This window comes from Amphiprion ocellaris, chromosome 6 (genome assembly GCF_022539595.1).
Source record: "Amphiprion ocellaris isolate individual 3 ecotype Okinawa chromosome 6, ASM2253959v1, whole genome shotgun sequence".
Classification (NCBI taxonomy): domain Eukaryota; kingdom Metazoa; phylum Chordata; class Actinopteri; family Pomacentridae; genus Amphiprion; species Amphiprion ocellaris.
Window position 1 is genome coordinate 17719546 of NC_072771.1, and position 18077 is coordinate 17737622.

General features: G+C 39.7%; 1 protein-coding gene across 2 annotated transcripts in view; it reads right to left on the reverse strand.

Annotated features, from left to right (window-relative positions):
- lmx1bb (LIM homeobox transcription factor 1, beta b) overlaps positions 1-7800 on the reverse strand; it is a 47645-nt gene extending 39845 nt beyond the window's left edge. The window contains exons 1-3 of one of the 2 annotated variants that reach the window (XM_055011582.1): positions 7539-7800; positions 5457-5579; positions 4869-5055 (exon numbers count right to left, since the gene is read on the reverse strand). In XM_055011582.1, coding sequence (XP_054867557.1) covers positions 4869-5055; positions 5457-5579; positions 7539-7698 — 470 coding nt within the window. In that variant the 5' untranslated portion in view covers positions 7699-7800. Of the gene's footprint in view, positions 1-4868; positions 5056-5456; positions 5580-5907; positions 6188-7538 lie in introns of those variants that run through there. The other variant, XM_023296761.3, reaches the window with a different exon arrangement.
- Positions 7801-18077: the final 10277 nt, after the last annotated feature.

The window sequence follows — 18077 nt, forward strand, 5'->3', positions numbered from 1 at the left end:
AATCAGTGCGTTGCCGAGCCGAGGGCTTTCTCTCTACCGTCGCTGATTAGCATTCCCGATTGACTGACATGTCCCACTGGCTGCCTAACAGCCGGCTTTAGGAGATGAGGTTAAATTGTGGCTACCAACAAATTGCATGCTTGAGTTCCTCTGCACCCCTCTGCTATCATCCAGTGTAATGTGAGCACACCAGGCAGATCCCTCTGCAGATCCTTCTCCTCCCCTGCACAACAGCTCCCCCACACAAAGCCACAGAGACCTCTTTCCACATCCCTCGCCACCAGTCTGGCCTCTAAAGTGGTGATGGGCATTACCGTGGCTGAGCCTCTGTGGCTTCCCATAGCGTCCTGCAAAGTGCTTTGTGTTCCAACTGCTGCTACACACACCACACACCCCCAGCACCTCCTGCCACACACTCTGCACCCAATCATTGCTGCTAAAACGCACAGCGGAAATGCCTTAATGAACACAAATCTTAATGAAATCACCTGCTTTAATAATATAATACCTGAGATTTACCGACAACATCACAAAAACTTCACACAGCTGACTGCTGATCCTTTTTATGGTTGTAGCCGTATTTATAATAACACTCTTCACGTAGACAATGTAGAAATCACTCATAGAAGCTTTAACGGGAACCGAGAGGGAAAAAAAACAGAGAATCCAAGATGCAGCTAGTGATGCAAATAAATACAGTCCAACAGGTCTTTAATGGTTCTAAATGTGTCGGGTGGGGGGCACAGTTAGCAAACCATGAGATGACAGATGATGCATCCTAGTATGCTGCTGGGACAGGCCGAGCCGTGTTGACATAGAACCCAATACTTCCTTACAGAGGAACGGGGCCAGCTTCAGCTAGCTCCTTGCCGAGCACTAAAAATCCCAGCAAGCTGAAGCAATATTATCCGGCTTTGTGTTTCTAACATTAGATTTGTCTCTCTGTAGAGGTCCTCTTTTATTTACCCAAGAGCAGTGGCTAAAGACACATTTTTATCCTTTTTAGGGAGAATTAAAAAAAAAAGTGTAGCTGAAAGTTAGAAAGTCCTCCACAAAGGAACGTACACCCGCAGATCTGCCTACAGAGCCGTCTCTGAAATACTTTAGCAGGATTGAGGACAGTCTTTAATTAACTGCAAAACTACCCAGCTGGGTTGACAACACAAAGTACATCCTGGTGTTTTTTGTTTTTTTTTTTTCCTGGTTTTGCGTATGAGTGTTCGTAAAGTGCCAGGCCATGCGGGAGTGTCCTAGAGTGAGTAAAACACACACACTGGGTGAGCTAACACAGAAACCCAGCCGTCAGCATCTATCCGGCACACACTGCTGCAGCGTCCCAAGCACAGCTAATTAAAAAACAACAATTTCACAGGAGGGCACTCCAAACAGTTCTAAAAAGCACCTCTCAGCACACCGGGGGATCGTCCAGCATACATGGGAGGTGAGACAGGTTCTGGGAGCTCTGCTTTTATGGCTTCATCACTGCTGTGCTTTTTTTTTCCTTTCTTTTTTTACTACTACCATGACCTGAATATAATTTTGCTTACAGAAGGTGAGTTTGAAGATTTGGAAAAATCTGCATGCTGATGTATTGGATAGGTTACAAATGAAACATTCTAAAATAACATTTTGCTAGACAGTAAAACTTTATAGAGCATGGAAAAAAAAATCCACTGTGGAATGCAAGGTTTTTATGCATCAGCAGGACCCAAAAGCAGGCAGCATGGTGTATAATATAGTTAGTTAATGTTATGTTTTGTAGATGGAGCCCATGGCAGTTTCTAACAAGGCAGTCCATTACAGGGGTGTTGTCCAACACTTCGGTCAAGTGATAGGCCTTATTACATGGCTCCTTTCAAAGCATCAGCTTGGTTAGAGGAAAGGTCCCTCTGGGGAAAAGATCTCCCTCTTTCTAATGATGTATAATTGACCTCCAAACACCAGGGCACAACAAACTCTCTCGGAATGGTGTAATTCCACTCTACCTTCTACATACCGCCCGTCTCGTTCAAGCTTGTTTCTCCTCTACGGCTACGGCTCTCGTCCAACTGACAGCTCCGTCTATTTGCCTTCACTTTTATCAAAGTTGCACCGATATATTCTTTGCGGACGTCAGCGCTATATTGCTGTTTATATTTCTCCTCTTCTGAAATATATTCATTGTATTTTTTCCCTCTGGAAATGATGTCTGATATCTGTACATTTGAGATGTTTCAGAGCCTAAATCATCAGCTATCAAAAATATTCCACATTCACAAAAAATGCCCATTTCATATCAAAACAGGGATGATTAACACAGGTCAGCTGCATGGCGTAAAAAAGGCAAACATCAGGGGAAAAGGCTAATAAAGTCCAATCTTGTTACTATGCAACTGCACTGTATAGATCAAGATGTGTTGAACTGTGTTGGTGGGAGTTTTAATAACACAGTACACAATTGTTTTCCCCCGTCTGTACTTAAACCTGCTCCAAAGGTGCGAAAAAAGACTTCTTGCCAATTCCTTGATTTATTATAGCTAGTGAGAGCTGATTACGGGGCATGAATCAGTTGCTGTAGGAATGTAATTAGGAACGTAGACCTCTGTAAGGCCAGGAGCTCTCTTCACAGCCCAAAGCAGTTTGTGGGCTGACAAATGCATCTTAAATGGGTGTCATAAAAGTCAAAAAGGTGCCAATTACATCTTTAAGTATCTCATCAATGCAAATGGAATAAGCAACAACAAAAGAAAGGGATACTTGTGTCACTGTGAGAGGGGAACCACCAGCTAACTCGGCCTGGGAGGGGTTAAAAAAATATAAAAATTTTTAAAAAAGGTGGGAAGAATTAAAAGATGCGATGAATAATAGTGTGTGAGAGCAGGTTGTTGTGTTTGGCTGGAGTGACTGGACTTGCCACACAAGCTCACAGTATTCAAATCAGAGAGAGGTAAAAAAAAAAAAAGAAAAGGGAAATGGTCAGTTACAGTCCAAATATGGTTCCTGAAGAGCATATCAGAAACAAAATGCCTGCAAGAAGTATTATTTGGCTGCTAGATATATCCTGTCTGTCTCTGATTGTCTGCCTCTTAATCTTCTTCTCTTTACACACACCAAACCAATTAAAAAATAAAAAAAAGAGACTATAAATGGACAGTGCTAAATAAAACAACGCATGAGAAAGAGATTCCCCCTCTCTGCCGGACTGTCTCAACTTCCAGCCACCTCTGAGCCGTGACGCCGTGACTCCGGTATCCCCTAGTTACTGCTATGAATTTTCCATTGTTATCAGCCGACTACACTCCTGTCACAAAGCTGGATGAATGGCACGCATGGCAATAGATGTAACTCTTTGTTGCTTTGCAAGGTATCTAGCAGAGAGCCATAATGTGCCGGTAATCGAAGTAGAATTGTTAAAAAGGCCGCACACAAAAAGCTGAAAATTTAGTGACAAGCATGAAAAGCGCTCATGCGATGAGAAACACAAGGCACCCCAGGGTCCTCACAGGCCGAACAGGAACCCTCAGCATTCTAATAGTCGTAACTTCAGCATTTGCTCCACTCTATCTGCCATCTCTGCTCATTTTAAGTGATAATCCACTAATTCAATTTAATGATTTATCCAAGGTGAATGGCTGCCATGCTTGCAAGTTTAAAAGTAACCATTTAATTTACATTTTTTAAATACTACCTATGACAAGCTTAAATTGCAAACTAATAATATTTTATATTATTATAAAACAATATTAAAATTTTGCACTATAATGCATTGTTTTCATGTATTTATAATTTACAGAATCAATATTAGCACCTGTAATTTTAATAATGCTGTATTTTATTCATTGTGTTGCAGAGCTATTTAACAAGCTGCCTTAAATCACACATTTTAGACCAGAATAAATTCTAAATGTTTTAGAGGTTTCTAAAATGTGAAAGTTGCAGTTTTACACTAAATTACTATTTTTGGTATTACTCATATTTTGCCGTTGTTTTGTGCGCGGGCCTGATTCGCGCGTGCGCAAACGGCAGAACTTTTACTTCTGCGTTTCGCCTCGCAGGTAAAGTTTAATTTCTGAGGAGTCAAATGCGCAGTTTGTTGCTTATTAAAGCGCTAAACTGTTGCAATGACTCAAACATACTAATAAAATAAAACATCCCAAAATTAAATTAGCAGTCATCACTTCAATAATATGTAACACAAACAGAATAGACTAACTTTTAAATTACATTTCGACAATTAAATACAGCATTTTAAGATTTAAGGTAAATAAAGGCGAGCGATTTACAGAATGAATGAAGGTCGGAAAATAAATCTAAACCGCGCAGTGAGGCTGTGAAAAAATAAGAAAGTACTGAAATGATGCTTTCCATATTTAGTGTGAATGTGAAGCGGTGGATGGTGATGGGGAAAGGCCACATGATTCAACCAGAAAACACAATCTGCATGACAGAGAGCGGAATAAAAAAACAGAGGCTGCACGCCTGCGCATTCTCGGGCCTGAGTGAGATCTACGTCTTTTATTTTTTTTTTGTCAGAAATGCGGAGACAAAAGTGGAAATATCGTGGGCCAGTGTGACAATAATACAGCCAGGTGCAGGAGAATAATAATAATATACGGCCACTAATGGCAGCATCCTGCAGTCAGCGTTATACATTTTCAAAGCTGTGATTTAATTCGAATTTTTTCTGTTTTTATATTTTTGCCAAGCCATGGCAACAGGTTATCTAATGTCACATATTTTAGAATTGAATCCTATAAAATGTATTAACTGAACGGGCCTCCAGGTCACCAAAAGCATCACCATGATTAAAAAAAATAAAATAAAAATCTCTGCACACCAAAGAAGTGCAAGGGTGGAAAAAAAGAAAGAGAAAGCAGAGAGTCTCTTACTGTTGGTAGTCGTGTTTGCAGTAAAGTTTCCTTTCTCTGAAGTAACAGCTGGTGGTGAGAGGCTGTTGACACACGGTGCACTGCAAACACTCTTCGTGCCATGAGGAATCGTTGACTCTCATCAAGAAGCGGTCGGAGATGGGACGCTGGCATCCTTCACACACCGATCTATGATGACATTCAGAGCCTGCAAAGAAGGGCAGAGGCCCGAGGAAGGCCTGGATCAGGGACTGCAATGTAGTGAAAAGCACCCCATAACACACTTGACTGCTTAATTAAATCAAATAAAGCCTGCGATGTCATGTTAAATATCAAAATAAAAGCGCATTTTATACTTATTGCTATGCTGCGTTTAATTCACAAGGCCTGCAGATTACATCACTCATGCCTGGAAGATGACATTTAATTAGAACTTCTATTATATTTGCTATTCTGTTGTTTTATTCATTTGCACATAACATGTTTTTAAAGAAATAAAGCTAAAATAAATGCATCCACGCAGGAATCACAGTTGAGTGTTTCATTTTACGCACGGTGATTTTAGAGGGAAATAGTACAAAACTAAATAAATAAAATAAAAGGACTCACCGAGCATGACTCCCAGCGTGGCTTGTCCCGATCGCAGGGGATGATCTTCAATTTTTATGCCGTCCAGCATGATGCACGTCTCGGACTGTTCTCCCGCGGAGAGGCGCTCCAGTGACACCAGACCTGTTGCAATATCCATAAGAATACGGTCAGACTGGACAAGAAAAAATCCAAGAGAAAAAAAAAAAAAAGCTCGTCTGGAGAAGCAGAAGGAGGCGATCTGGAAACCTGTTGAAACCGTGTGAGCTCCGTGTGACACACAGGAGGAGGAAAAACAAGGGGAAATAAACTTATCTAGATGAGGAGTGTGGAGGGAGAGAGAGAAAAAACACACTGATGCTCGCAATCGTCAGAAGGTAAAGGCAGTGTAAGCCGGCTACAGGGATCCCTGATGTGTCAGAGAAGCGTGGAGAAACAGAAAGCAAACAATAAAAACTCTCGGAACAGTCACCTGTTATGATTAGAGGAGCGAGGAAGCTTTATCTTCTCGACCCCAAAGCCGACGGGAGAAGAAGAAAAAAGCTGGTGAGAGGAGGAAAGGTAAAAAAAAAAAATGTCTTCACGGAATATCAGTGTGCGCCAAAAAGGAAGAAGGAAAAGAAGTAAAAGTTGACAACAAATCCAAAGATAGCAGAGTGTGTATGTAGATGTCCCGGCAGTAACTCTTTGGAAGTAACAGAGACGGTTGGTTGGTTGTGCCCCTGTCGCTGCAAAAGTCTGAGATCGAGATTGAAGCGAGTAGATCCTCCCACTCCTGCATGCATGGCTACACTTTTTTTCATTCCCTCCATTCACTGCCATTGGGATGCTATTGGAGCAGAGTACAGTCCAATAACAACACACATGCACAGGAGAAGAATACCGAAGAGCACAAAAGTCATATTTTACACAGACCTAACACTGAGGACGAAACTATAATAATAATAATAATAATAATAATAATAATAATAATAATAATAACAATAATAATAACAACAATGCACTACAATTTCATTATGGCGCTTATTAAATGACGCACAGTCGACTAAATGGACATTATTATGCAGAAATTTACTCCTAAATATCAAAATATGACCTTTAAAAGAAAAAAAATTTCAAATGTGATTTTATGATGGATTGCAATTTCAATAGTAAAAAAATAAATAAAATAGAGATAAGCTGCGGGTGTCTTTTGGAGCATCACATGCTCTTTTGTGTATTGTCTCCAGTGGAAGCTGCTGTTCTCTTTCAGCTGATGCACCTGGTGATCAGGGCAGATAACAGCGGTCTGTCCAGCACTGAGGTGGCCTCTAACATCCAGGGGCCATCCATCTTTAACTCAAGCATGACGGAACATAATAATAATAATAATAACAATAATAATAATAATAATAATAATAATAATAATAATAATAATAATAATAATAATAATAGTGGATCTCTCTTGTATTTATTTTGCATTCACACAGTAGCTACAGATCTCCTCTTATTGCTTGTTGTTAAATAACTGATCCTTAATCTGAGCTTATATTTTTAAATAAAATCAATCCAGCCTTAGTGCTTGAAAATTCAGAAATGCATAATCCAGGGTTTGTCAGCGAATAAAATTTAGAAATCATTAGTAAGTTGATTTTTTTTTCTCCAGTAAAGATGTGATCAAGACATTTGGAGAGGTTCGCGGGAATATTGCGCAGAGGCCTGTGTGAAATTACTGAGCTGCTAATGGGACTTTGCGCTGCATGAGATTGTTATCAGCTCCTACTAGTGTAACTACAGGTCCAGACAAGGCCAAGAATAAGGAGAGTGGACACACGGAGCGGGCCCGAGGTCGTGATATTGAGGAGACGAGGAGATCAGCTCGTGCGTAATTGAGAAACACAGCTTTAAAAATGAGATAAACTGCTTGGAAACGAGTGACATGACAGCAACTGTTTTATGGCATAATTATAATGATACCCTCAATTGCTAAACAGTAAAAATATTAATTGATCTCACGTGGTTTAGTGTAAAAAAATGTCTATTAAAGTATGGATGCAAACGAAATTGTGACACCCCAAACGTGTTGAATTGCGTAAAATCCCTGCAGCCAGCTTTTTTTTTTACCTTGGCTGCGTGTTGTTCTGGTATCCTTTGTGAAGCATCCAGGCGATGACCTGTAGCCCAGTTTGGTAAACAGAGAAGAGATTGTTGGCGTTGCCCTCTGCTGTTCACTGAGAGAATAGCTGCACATATCTGCACAAGAAGCAGAAAAAAAAAATGACATTTCACTTTCCAATTTCACACGGATCCAACCTCACAGAAATGTCACAAAAAACCTAATATAAATATTGCAATTATTATATTTTTCGTTAGAGGGCTGTTTCTGTGTTAAAACGACTCTTTACCTGCCTCTTATGAAGTCATCCTCCCCCGACTTGGATTTCTTTCCTTCTATATTCAGCACTTCTATCAGCATGGGGTCAATTACCTCCGCCTCGCTCTATATTGGATTATCTTTCCACTAAGCAGCATGATGAGCTCTCCACTATCAATACAATATAATCGATATATTTTTTAAAAAAACAAAACATATGAATCCGGTGTTACCCCCCACCATCCATCCCCCCACTTCCTCCCCTCTTCATCTTCCCCCCTCCTCCATTCATTCAGCAGTTATCGGTCGGGTCACTTGTGCGAATGAGGACATCAAACATTCATTCAATAAATCAATCCGCCAACTTTCAGCCTGCGGTGTTTTAATGAGCCTCTACATGACAGGCCCTCCCTCGGTTTTCCACAGGGCAGAAAAAGAAAAAAAAAAATACACAACAAGGCTGCAGCAGGTGTGCAGTACAGAAACCAATGGTCCCTTGAGTTAAACGTTTTTGACGTTAAAGTAAGCAGAACTGTTGCATCCATCGGAAAGGTAAGAGAGCGTAGTAACAGAGCGACTAACATTCCTGTGATTTCGGGTATTTTCACGGCTTTCCCAGAGATTGCAGAGACTCTCGATGTAAAATGAAATGACAGGATTATTTTTTGGAGGAGTATTTTTTTCAAAAAAGCGAAAACATGATCTTGCACTTAGATGGCACGGTTGAAAATTGCGCATTTTTACGCACAGATTTGGAGGCTTTCCAGGCCAAAATCGGCAGGTTTTGGTATTTAATTAAATGAGGCACAAAGTTTAGAAGAAAGGAAACAAATAAATCTACTAGTAAAACGTGTCTGATTAACGTAACCCGATTCCAAACATTAAAAAAATTACCAAGTGCCACAGAAACGACCAAAGCTGAATTCGCATAATTATTTAATGACTTCGTTAAAGTTCAACCTAAACAAACGCCTGAGTCAAACTGAAATGTAGATATATAGATAATAACTCAGCTTTAATTACATTTACATCCTGCTGTTTAAAATCCACCAGAATCCATTCTTTTTTTTTCTAATAACTCCCTCCAGCAGTGTCAGTCAGTTAGGCCTCCTCAGGCTACAATGTATCGCAAAATCACAGCAAATAATATCCTCAGTAGCCTTTATTAAATCGGACGTGTGGACTGTAATAAGCGCCGCATGTAATCATCCTTTGTTTTTTTTTCTTTTCACCACAGGTTTGCACGACCTGAAACGTTCGCGTTTTCAATTATGCCTAAAAACAAAGCGGCCCGATAAGCATTTTAAAATCAAATCCCTTAGTGAAAATGGGAAGAACACTTCAGCTCCTCAAAGGGGAGACTCAGCAAAGCGAAGACATAATGGCTCCCTAAATTGCAGGGCTAGAGGACTTTGATAGTTAACTCACTTTGATCTTTTAATGAGTGTTTCTAAGCTCTCCATGATGCTTTTGTTAAAAGCTCAAATGAAGAAAAAAAAAACACACAGAGACTTCCCTTAATCTGTTTGCTGCCGAGTTGAACATGTTAAAAACAGTCTGACACTGTGCTGCTGCAGCAGCTTCGCAATTTCGGATTTCACAGAATCCGTCTTCTTTTTTTTTGTACACGGACGCGTCTCTAAAATCATTAGTGCGCCTTGGAGAGCGTTTCCAGCCGTTTTCTCATCGGAGCCGCTGACCGTCGAGGATCAACACTGAGGCTCACTGAAGGTTTGAACGGCAGCAATTTGCGCGTAATTTAATCTGTCTTTGTTCCATCTGAAAGTTTCTGTTAAATCTCAGTTTTTCTGCATTTCTTAGAGGCTTTCATACCTTGAAATAATTAATATAATTCCACAGAGAAAACAAACAGGCTGCTTTATCAACAAATAGACTGCCCAGGGCCCCTCAGGCCTGTGGGCCCCCAAATTTAGCAACTCGTTTTTATTCATAATTACTAATCTAAGTCACAAATTAAATCCGTCATTTTTTAAAAAACCAAAACAATTCTCATTATTTACCTGGTGGAATCTAATTAGAGCTCATTAAAGTGCAAACCTGTAAGATAAAGAGTGGAGTTACTGACATCACATCTCCTTCTTCCCACTCTCTCCCATATTTCTGTTTCTATTCTGAAGCCTTTCTTATCTTACTGAGGCAGCCAAAAAATGATACTGCAGGATAATCCAGGCTCCCCAAGGATTAGACCAAAGTATAATACTAGCACTGTCAAGCCAGGGCTAGATTTGTTTATGTTATGATTTATTGGATTCAGCTCTTTTTCTTTTTTCTTTTTTTTTTTTTGCTCTCTTTTCCACTGACAAATTTATTGAGTTCTTGACAAATGGCCTGACAGGCCCTGGTGTGACAGCGAGCTGACATACAAGTTTGAGATGGGAGACTGAAATCTGTTTACCTGTGTTCATGGGCCACCGTTTGTTAATGCATGCAGCAAAACAGAGCTGTAATTCAATTAACATGAGATCTAATAATGTAGCTATATTCTCAAAGAGAGATTGGTTAAATTTTATTAAACGTGCGAATAAAATTACACAAATTGCTGCAATATGTGTGTTTTTAAAACTGTAATGCAAAACCATGATGCATGTGTTTCAAGTTACAAAACGGAAAGCAGGAAACACATAGATAGATAGATAGATAGATAGATAGATAGATAGATAGATAGATAGATAGATAGAGATAATTTTAAATCATATATAGAGCTTGCATCAAAAAGTATACACATGCTGCAAGAGATCAAAATTTCAATATCCTTTCATACATCAAATGCTAAAACTCAGTGATGATAGATAGATAGATAGATAGATAGATAGATAGATAGATAGATAGATAGATAGATAGATAGATAGATAGATAGATAGATCAAAATATGGAGAGAGAATAAAAGATCAGGAAATCTTCACATCATTTAATGACTTCAAAAATGAATTCTGTTTAGTTTAGTCCTAACTTTTGCATCAACAGTGAACTAAGCTGTTCTAATTTAGATGCACTATTGCTACCCTACACATACAAAAACACAATTTTTATTGTTCTTAGCCTCTTTTTTATTGACTGTACCCACATCTACTAAGGACAAAGCTTTCAAAAATTCAAGCAAAATTTGATTATAATAAACAGTCATTCAAACTAAATCTTGTGAAACCCTGAGATATTATTGTGAAGTGTGGTCCATTTGCTTATACTCTTAATCAATCATTATCATCCCATAAGCTCCAAAGCGCAGTTTAACACGACGGTGTGGTTTGTGTGACTGAGCGGCTCATGGGATGACAGTGATCCATGATGCAGTCAGATTCATGCACCTGGTTTGGACACACATGACTTGACAGTGGAACAGAGATGTTACCAAGGAGCAGTAAAAACCCACTATCTGAATTACAACATCATCCCCTGCTGGACAAATCCAGACAGTACAACTTCCTCCATCCTCCACAGCAAAACCATCAGACACGCCTTAAAACGTCTTTAACTTAAGCACACTAAAATAAAATCATATCGATAAACCATTAAGTGATGTAAATGCAACACATTAATTATACTCCTTCAAAGCACGTAAATACAGCGTTTTATTATTGTTTGTACATTTTTTAATGAAGTAAACAGAATATTGTATTTATCTCATGCTAGTATTAAAGTCTATTTAAAATCATTGTCATTATAATAATGTTTTTTTAATCTTTATTAACTTAAAATGTAATTAATTGTTGCAGTTGGTTTGTGTTATTCTTGCTGCTTTTCCCCCTAAACAATAGTAAATTTGAGCAATCTTTTAGATAATTAGTTTTTCATGCAGTTAAGGGGAATTTTCCTGCTACTAATAATAGAAATGGCATGTCTAATAAACTTGCTGTTAAGGTGTTACATGGTGTAAATTTGAACCACTAAAGATATGTCATCCTAATGTTTAATTACTTGTCAAATAATTCAATAATAACATGAAATGCAAGGATATTTTCTCCTCTCCAATATCTGCAAGTATATGCCAAAAGTTGCTATTCTACTATAAAGTGTATTTTTTTTTTACATTATTTGAGCAAGTTTTGAATATATGTTCCTTATTGTATTAATTGTATTTTGACATTTGTCAGTTTTGTCTTTTTAATTTCTTGTTTTGACATAGTTTTTGTTTTGTTAACTATTCTCTCCCAATATTGTTCTTTCCATAGACATGTAATAAATAAATCTTTCATAAAACAGTTACCAAGTATTATACAAACAGCCTGAAAGATCTGGGCAAAATATGTTTTTTTTTTTTTTTTAGAAAGAAGTTGATTGTATGCAATTATTGAAAACATTTTACTGTTGTGTCAAATGTTTAATTGTCAAAAAAAAAAAAACATTCAGAGAATAAAGTACTTCAAATTTTTAAGCTAATTTTAAAAAAAAGCAAATTATTATTCAATACACAGCGATAAATGTTTTTAATTCATTCTACTATTTGTCTATTTTCTCCAAATTTGCACTGCACAAATTGTGTCTTTTAAAATAATCTAAATTTATACTTTTATTTTTATGATGTATTGCAGTTGGGTTGTTGTTCTATATTTCTATTCAAAAGTGAAATAAGAGAAATGACATATTTACTCTTAACATAATGTATTTGCTATGATTTGCAGTCAGTTTTTTTTCATGGCTTTATTGTTGGAGAGTCCCGAAAGCTAAAATGTAAATTGAATAAGGTCTCCTCTACACTGTGTCATGCAATAATAATAAAAAACAAACATCAAATGTTCTGTGAAACTCTGATGATTGCTTTTTTTTCTCCTCAAGGATTATCTCTCAAACATTTTAAAAAGCTGGTCAAAGTTGGATCACAGATGGCAACAGATGAACTTTATGAAACCCAGCAACAACAACATCTTTCTGTTCTGTGATGTGGGGATCTCCCCTTCCCTTCTGTTTTATTTCACACACAGGCGATGGCCAAACAAGTCTTCCTGTGAGCCTAAGCTGTTCAGACACATGAGGAACAATTTACTGCATGGTAATTTTAAACTAAATTAAACCATGGTCTCCAAATGTCTCCATCTGACACACACCCACACGTATTTGTGACTTTCTCTGTTGATGAGCGCCTAAAGAATCTTACATCTTTGTCCAACAAGGACCACTTAATATCCCGCACAGAGGTGCAGAGTGGAGGAGTGACAGAGAGCAAAAACGATGGTTTGCCCTCTTAGAAAAGTCTTTCAAAAAGTTAAAAAAAAAATAGTTTGGCTCATGTGCACTTAAAGCAACTGATGTTTTATTGTCATGCCAGAGCGGGATACATGGCATTTGCTGCTACATGATTGTTTTCATCATTAGCAAAATGGACCCAGCTCAAGTAAGATTTGCAGCTCCTTTCATCAGATGATCATGTTATTCAGTGGATTTGTCTCCGCAAAAATAATGTTTCCTCTGACGAAAAAGTTCGAGCCGCGGGAGGCCACAGGCATGATTTTAGGATGTGTGCCATTAACAACAAGCACGGTCCTTCATGTGGAATGTAAAAATTCAGTTTCTGCTGAATAAACTGCATGTGCTGGCAGACATTGTGGCTGAAGTAGTGAAAGATATTCTAGACATATCTACCTATATGCTGGCTGTGATATAGAGCTGCAATTGAATGAGTGTGTTTTCACTGCAAACATAACTAGAGGATCAGTAGACGCTTGGAGCAGCATTCATCCGTGCATTACATGTAGCCCATTAACAATGATAGAGACAACGAAAAATGATAAATAGGAAATGAATCATCGCAGTGGAAGTAAAAATATGCAGAAAATCCAACGACCGAGCCAGCAGCAATAAAAACTCCATACAATCAGACATCTGTACATATGTGATTCTTTTTCCCGGCCTCAATCAAACACGGTGGATGTGTTTAGTGTGTACTCAATGCGAGCGCATGTGCACATATATGATGGTGAGTGTGTCATTAATAGGCCGCACTTCAGAGAAAAAGGTAGAAATCCACCAGATGTTTTGCAGCTGGGTGGATCTGGTAGTGAAGATCTAGACAGCATCTGTCACAGGCGAACATTTCTAATCTGTCCTGAACATTAGGCAGAGAGCACTAAAAACCCATCGCCGGCCGCATGTGCTGCTCAGCTCACAATGTGCTCACCACAGGCTCTGCAGTTTGGCCCCGAGAAAGTTCAAAATTAAACGAGAACAAAAGTAATATTTATCACGCCGAGCAGTAAAGAAGCAATTTTAACTACACTATTCCTCTATGATTTGTTCTAAACTCTTCTCCTTAATGCACAGTGTGGCTGAAAAACGGCTAGAAAGCAGAACAGGGGCTAACTGGAGTTATTAGGGCAGAGTGCCTGAGGCTAAAGACCAGGGCTTTGAACTAGAGGTCCAGCAGAGCTTAGTGAGGTCAAAATCTCTCTAACAGCAAGCAGAACTAACATCACAATGTTCTGGACGGAGAGTTTCTTCAAAGAAATTCAGTTGTGCTTTGCAACAGAAATAACTAGGTATTCAAATTATAGCACACATTGCCATTTGTGCAAAATGTAGGGATTATACTTGCAGAAGATTTCTGGCAATAAATCTGCTGCAGATAAATGCAAGCTGTAAACCCACTTTCTATATTTCGGTTGCTAAATTTCAACAGTGGCCACACAACTGTAGTTCAGGGCTAACTATTATGCATTTCGCTGACATATTTGGCTTTTGGAGCTGTGGGAATCACTCCAGGCTGACCTTGATGGTCTCTAGATATTTCCCTTCCTGGGTTCATGTGCCTAGTTACCAGTTGGTCAACCTCATGCCCTGTGAACTGACCCTGTCCTCCCTCTGAGGTTTGAAAGGAAAAGAAACCCAATCCTCCGGGGAACGCTCCAACTTACAAGAAAACTGCTGGCCCGAATCTCTCAGAAGTGCTGTGTTTTCCCACTGGACCACTTTCAGCTTAATAAACATCTTAACTAGCCAGAGGTCCCACGGGAGCTGCTGGGAAATCCTCTGGGCAGCCAGAGCTCAGGAGCTGGCCCTTTATTGCATCCAGGTGGCTGTTAAAAAATGCTGGCTGGCCATAAATGTCCAATAAAACGCAAGTGGCACCTTCAAGGGTGGACAGGGTCAGTGCACCTGTCTGTGGACGAAAACTCCATTCGCTCCCTTGTGTCCGATCAGTTTGATGTCGCACAGTTTGCTGTGCCAACACAGTGACGATGGAGAGATTACTGAGGGGGCCCACCGGGCACAGGTCCAGAGGTTTAACACTCATTGTTAGAATGTCAAACAAATGACCGCAAAGAGATGCAAAGCAACTGCCAAAAAGACTCAACTATAAAGAGACATAAATGAGCAAAAATGACCACACAGAGACTCAAAACTACAACAAAAAAGATGCAATAAAAGCCACAAAAAGACAAAGCAATGACGAAAAGACACAAAATAATAGCAGAGAGAGACTCGAAACTGCCATCAGAATACACAGATTGAGTATAAAGAGACACAAAAAGACAGCAAAAAGAGACGCAAAACAAAAAAAGTGTCCTGAAACTACAATCAAGAGACACATACTAACCACCAAGTGAGGCAAAACAACTGCAAAAAGATGAAAAATGACCACAGACACAAAGAGACACTGAACAGTTACAACAATCTAGTTGGAATCAGTCCTCACTTCCTCTGTAGGAGGCCATCCATACATTTATACAAATTAACCTTGTGATGGGAAATAGCACACACATCGTCTGAAATAAGGATGCAGAAACGTTCCTTTTGTTGTGACCTCCTTAGCGGATGAGTTAATACTGTGGTGCTGTTGTTTTAACGCACAGCTAACTGGGAAATTAGGGGAATGCTCATTGAAATTCTGTCCAATAACGTCCCGTTTGTTTACGACTACTTCACACATACGTGAACGGTGGCAGCAGCCTCCCTTCATCTGTCCAGCCTGGTCGCTGTCCAAAGGGAGAGTTAATTGTCCCGCAGGTTTTGGACAGACCTGGACGGTGTATTGGGCCTTTGATCTGACTTGAAAGGAGTTAATTGATTTCTGTGTTACAGGCAGTGTTAGGGGAAAGAAAAAAAAAGATGCTTGCTGGTCATTTCACAACATGTGCCGAAATATCTGAGAGAGAAAGAGAGAGGGGGAAGGAGGGGGGGTGAAGAGAGAGATCACCTCACACCCGACTCCATCCCTGCTCAATTACAATAATTTGACTCACATGGGCTGGCCGCCGCGGCAGAGAGAGGGGAGGAGAGCCGCTGAGTGGGGGAGGAAAAGGGGATCCCTGCTCTGGGAGATCACTCATCTTACCTCTGGTTGAGGTACACAAAGACAGATTTGACGTGTGGCTCCCCTCAGAGTGCAGCCCGGGGGCTTGTTAAGGTGGCGGTACGGAGAAGACCACACGTCTAACCTCCTGCTTTCAGTCTCAGTGGGGCACTCCAACACTTGATGACGTCAACATGGAACAAAGAGACAAGAGGAGGTCAGTGATAGAAATGAAGATAAGTGCATCACTGCTTACAGTCTGAATGTTTTTGCTTCTAAGACTATTAGTCATTTATATTAGTGTGCAATCATCTATTCCTCCTTTTGACATGAAACTGAGGTTACTCCAGCATGTACTGGGCTGAAGGAATTACAATCAATTTTTATGTTTCCTTTTGTTATTGTTGTAAAAATAAGAATCCAGTGAACATCACACCTTGTGGCGATGCGATTTTGCTGCATCACCTGCCTGTGGGTCTGTGGGTCCAGCTCTGGTCTGGACCTGCTTTGACAGGCCTCCTGCCTTCACTCCTTCACCTCACTCTGTCTCTGGTCACCCCAGCTCAGGGGGAAACAGGGCTGTCAGAGGGAGAGTGGCAGGCTAAGCCCGTCTTAACACAGCACCTCAAACCACCTCATAAATACAGGCTTCCTTTTCCAATTTCCAAGCGGCCCATCTACCTCTGTCTACATGCTTACACACTGCTCCATGTCATGCGCTGGGGTGTGAGTTTAAAAATGACCATGGGACATCTGGCGGACTCACAGAGGGTGGGGCTTTGATGTGCTGCTCTGCAGTTCAGTTCAACTTCAGCTGAGCCAAATCCTCAAGGAAACGCGGCAGCAATGACTGAGGAGCCTGAAGCAGGCCTGGTAGGTTAGAGATAGCAAGGGGAGGTTAGATGCCTCCAAACACATTTTCCATATGTGAGAAGCATACAGACAGCAGCTCCTCACTGCTCCACTCTCATGTAAACTACTGCAGTCCAAAAAAGATTGTTTCCATTTTAATTTTAAAATGTGGTCTCTGAAAATCATCATTATTTTCCATATCATAAAGTGGGGTGAAAGGAAAAGTGAAACCATGTGAGGCGGCTTTTTGATGGGCAGGGTTCACGAGGGAGTTGCGGTTCTGAGAGCAAGCCTGCTCTTTGCCCATCTGGAGGGTTTGGCTACACTGCGGCTCTCACCATGAAAGCAAAACTGGCGATTAGCTTCATCTACACTCTCACATCTGACCAGCACAGCTAACATCACACTCAACCTGCTGTCCATCTCTAACTGCAACACCTCGAATGCTCCTCGCACTGAGCATGATACTGAGATGTTACAGCAGGAAAAGGGCCACGTTTTTAAAGGATTAGGTTGGCAGTATTTAAGATATTTGTAATTGTCAGCACGTTTCATGAAATGACCAAAACAAAAAATGCCGTAGTCCGTATTAGGGATGTTGAAATACATCACTACTGACAATAATTGTGGCATGTATGAAGTGAAATATTGATATCATGTTCATAAAAAGCTTATTTTAAATAATCCAACACCAGTAATTGTCTGGATGAGACTCCAACAGGTTTTTGGAAAGACCTAGATTATTATGTATTGAGCCTTTGTGCCAACATTTCGTTTCAACATAGAAACAACACACAGTACACTTTTCTTTTCACTTCCTTTTTCCTTTTTGTGTGTTATACATTTGCCTACAAAGAAACAAAACATACAAATACCAAGACTGAACATAAATTTATATCATCAGCCTTTTCTTATTTTTGTTTCAAATTTTACATAGATATTGTGACAATATTGGTTTTGTGAATTCTTTCACAATAAATGTGTACTTGAAAATCTAATATGCTCTAGTCCACATCCTGACACTTTTTGCAGTCTGTCTGTGGCACTCGACTTTTTAGTAAAGATTAACCAAATAAGAGTTAATAGTTGGTTTGCAGGGGACTATGTGCAGCTAAGAATTAATAGACACTTGATGCTTTAGTGAATAATTACAGTGACAGGAGGGTGTATGTAAGATCAACTATAAATAAAT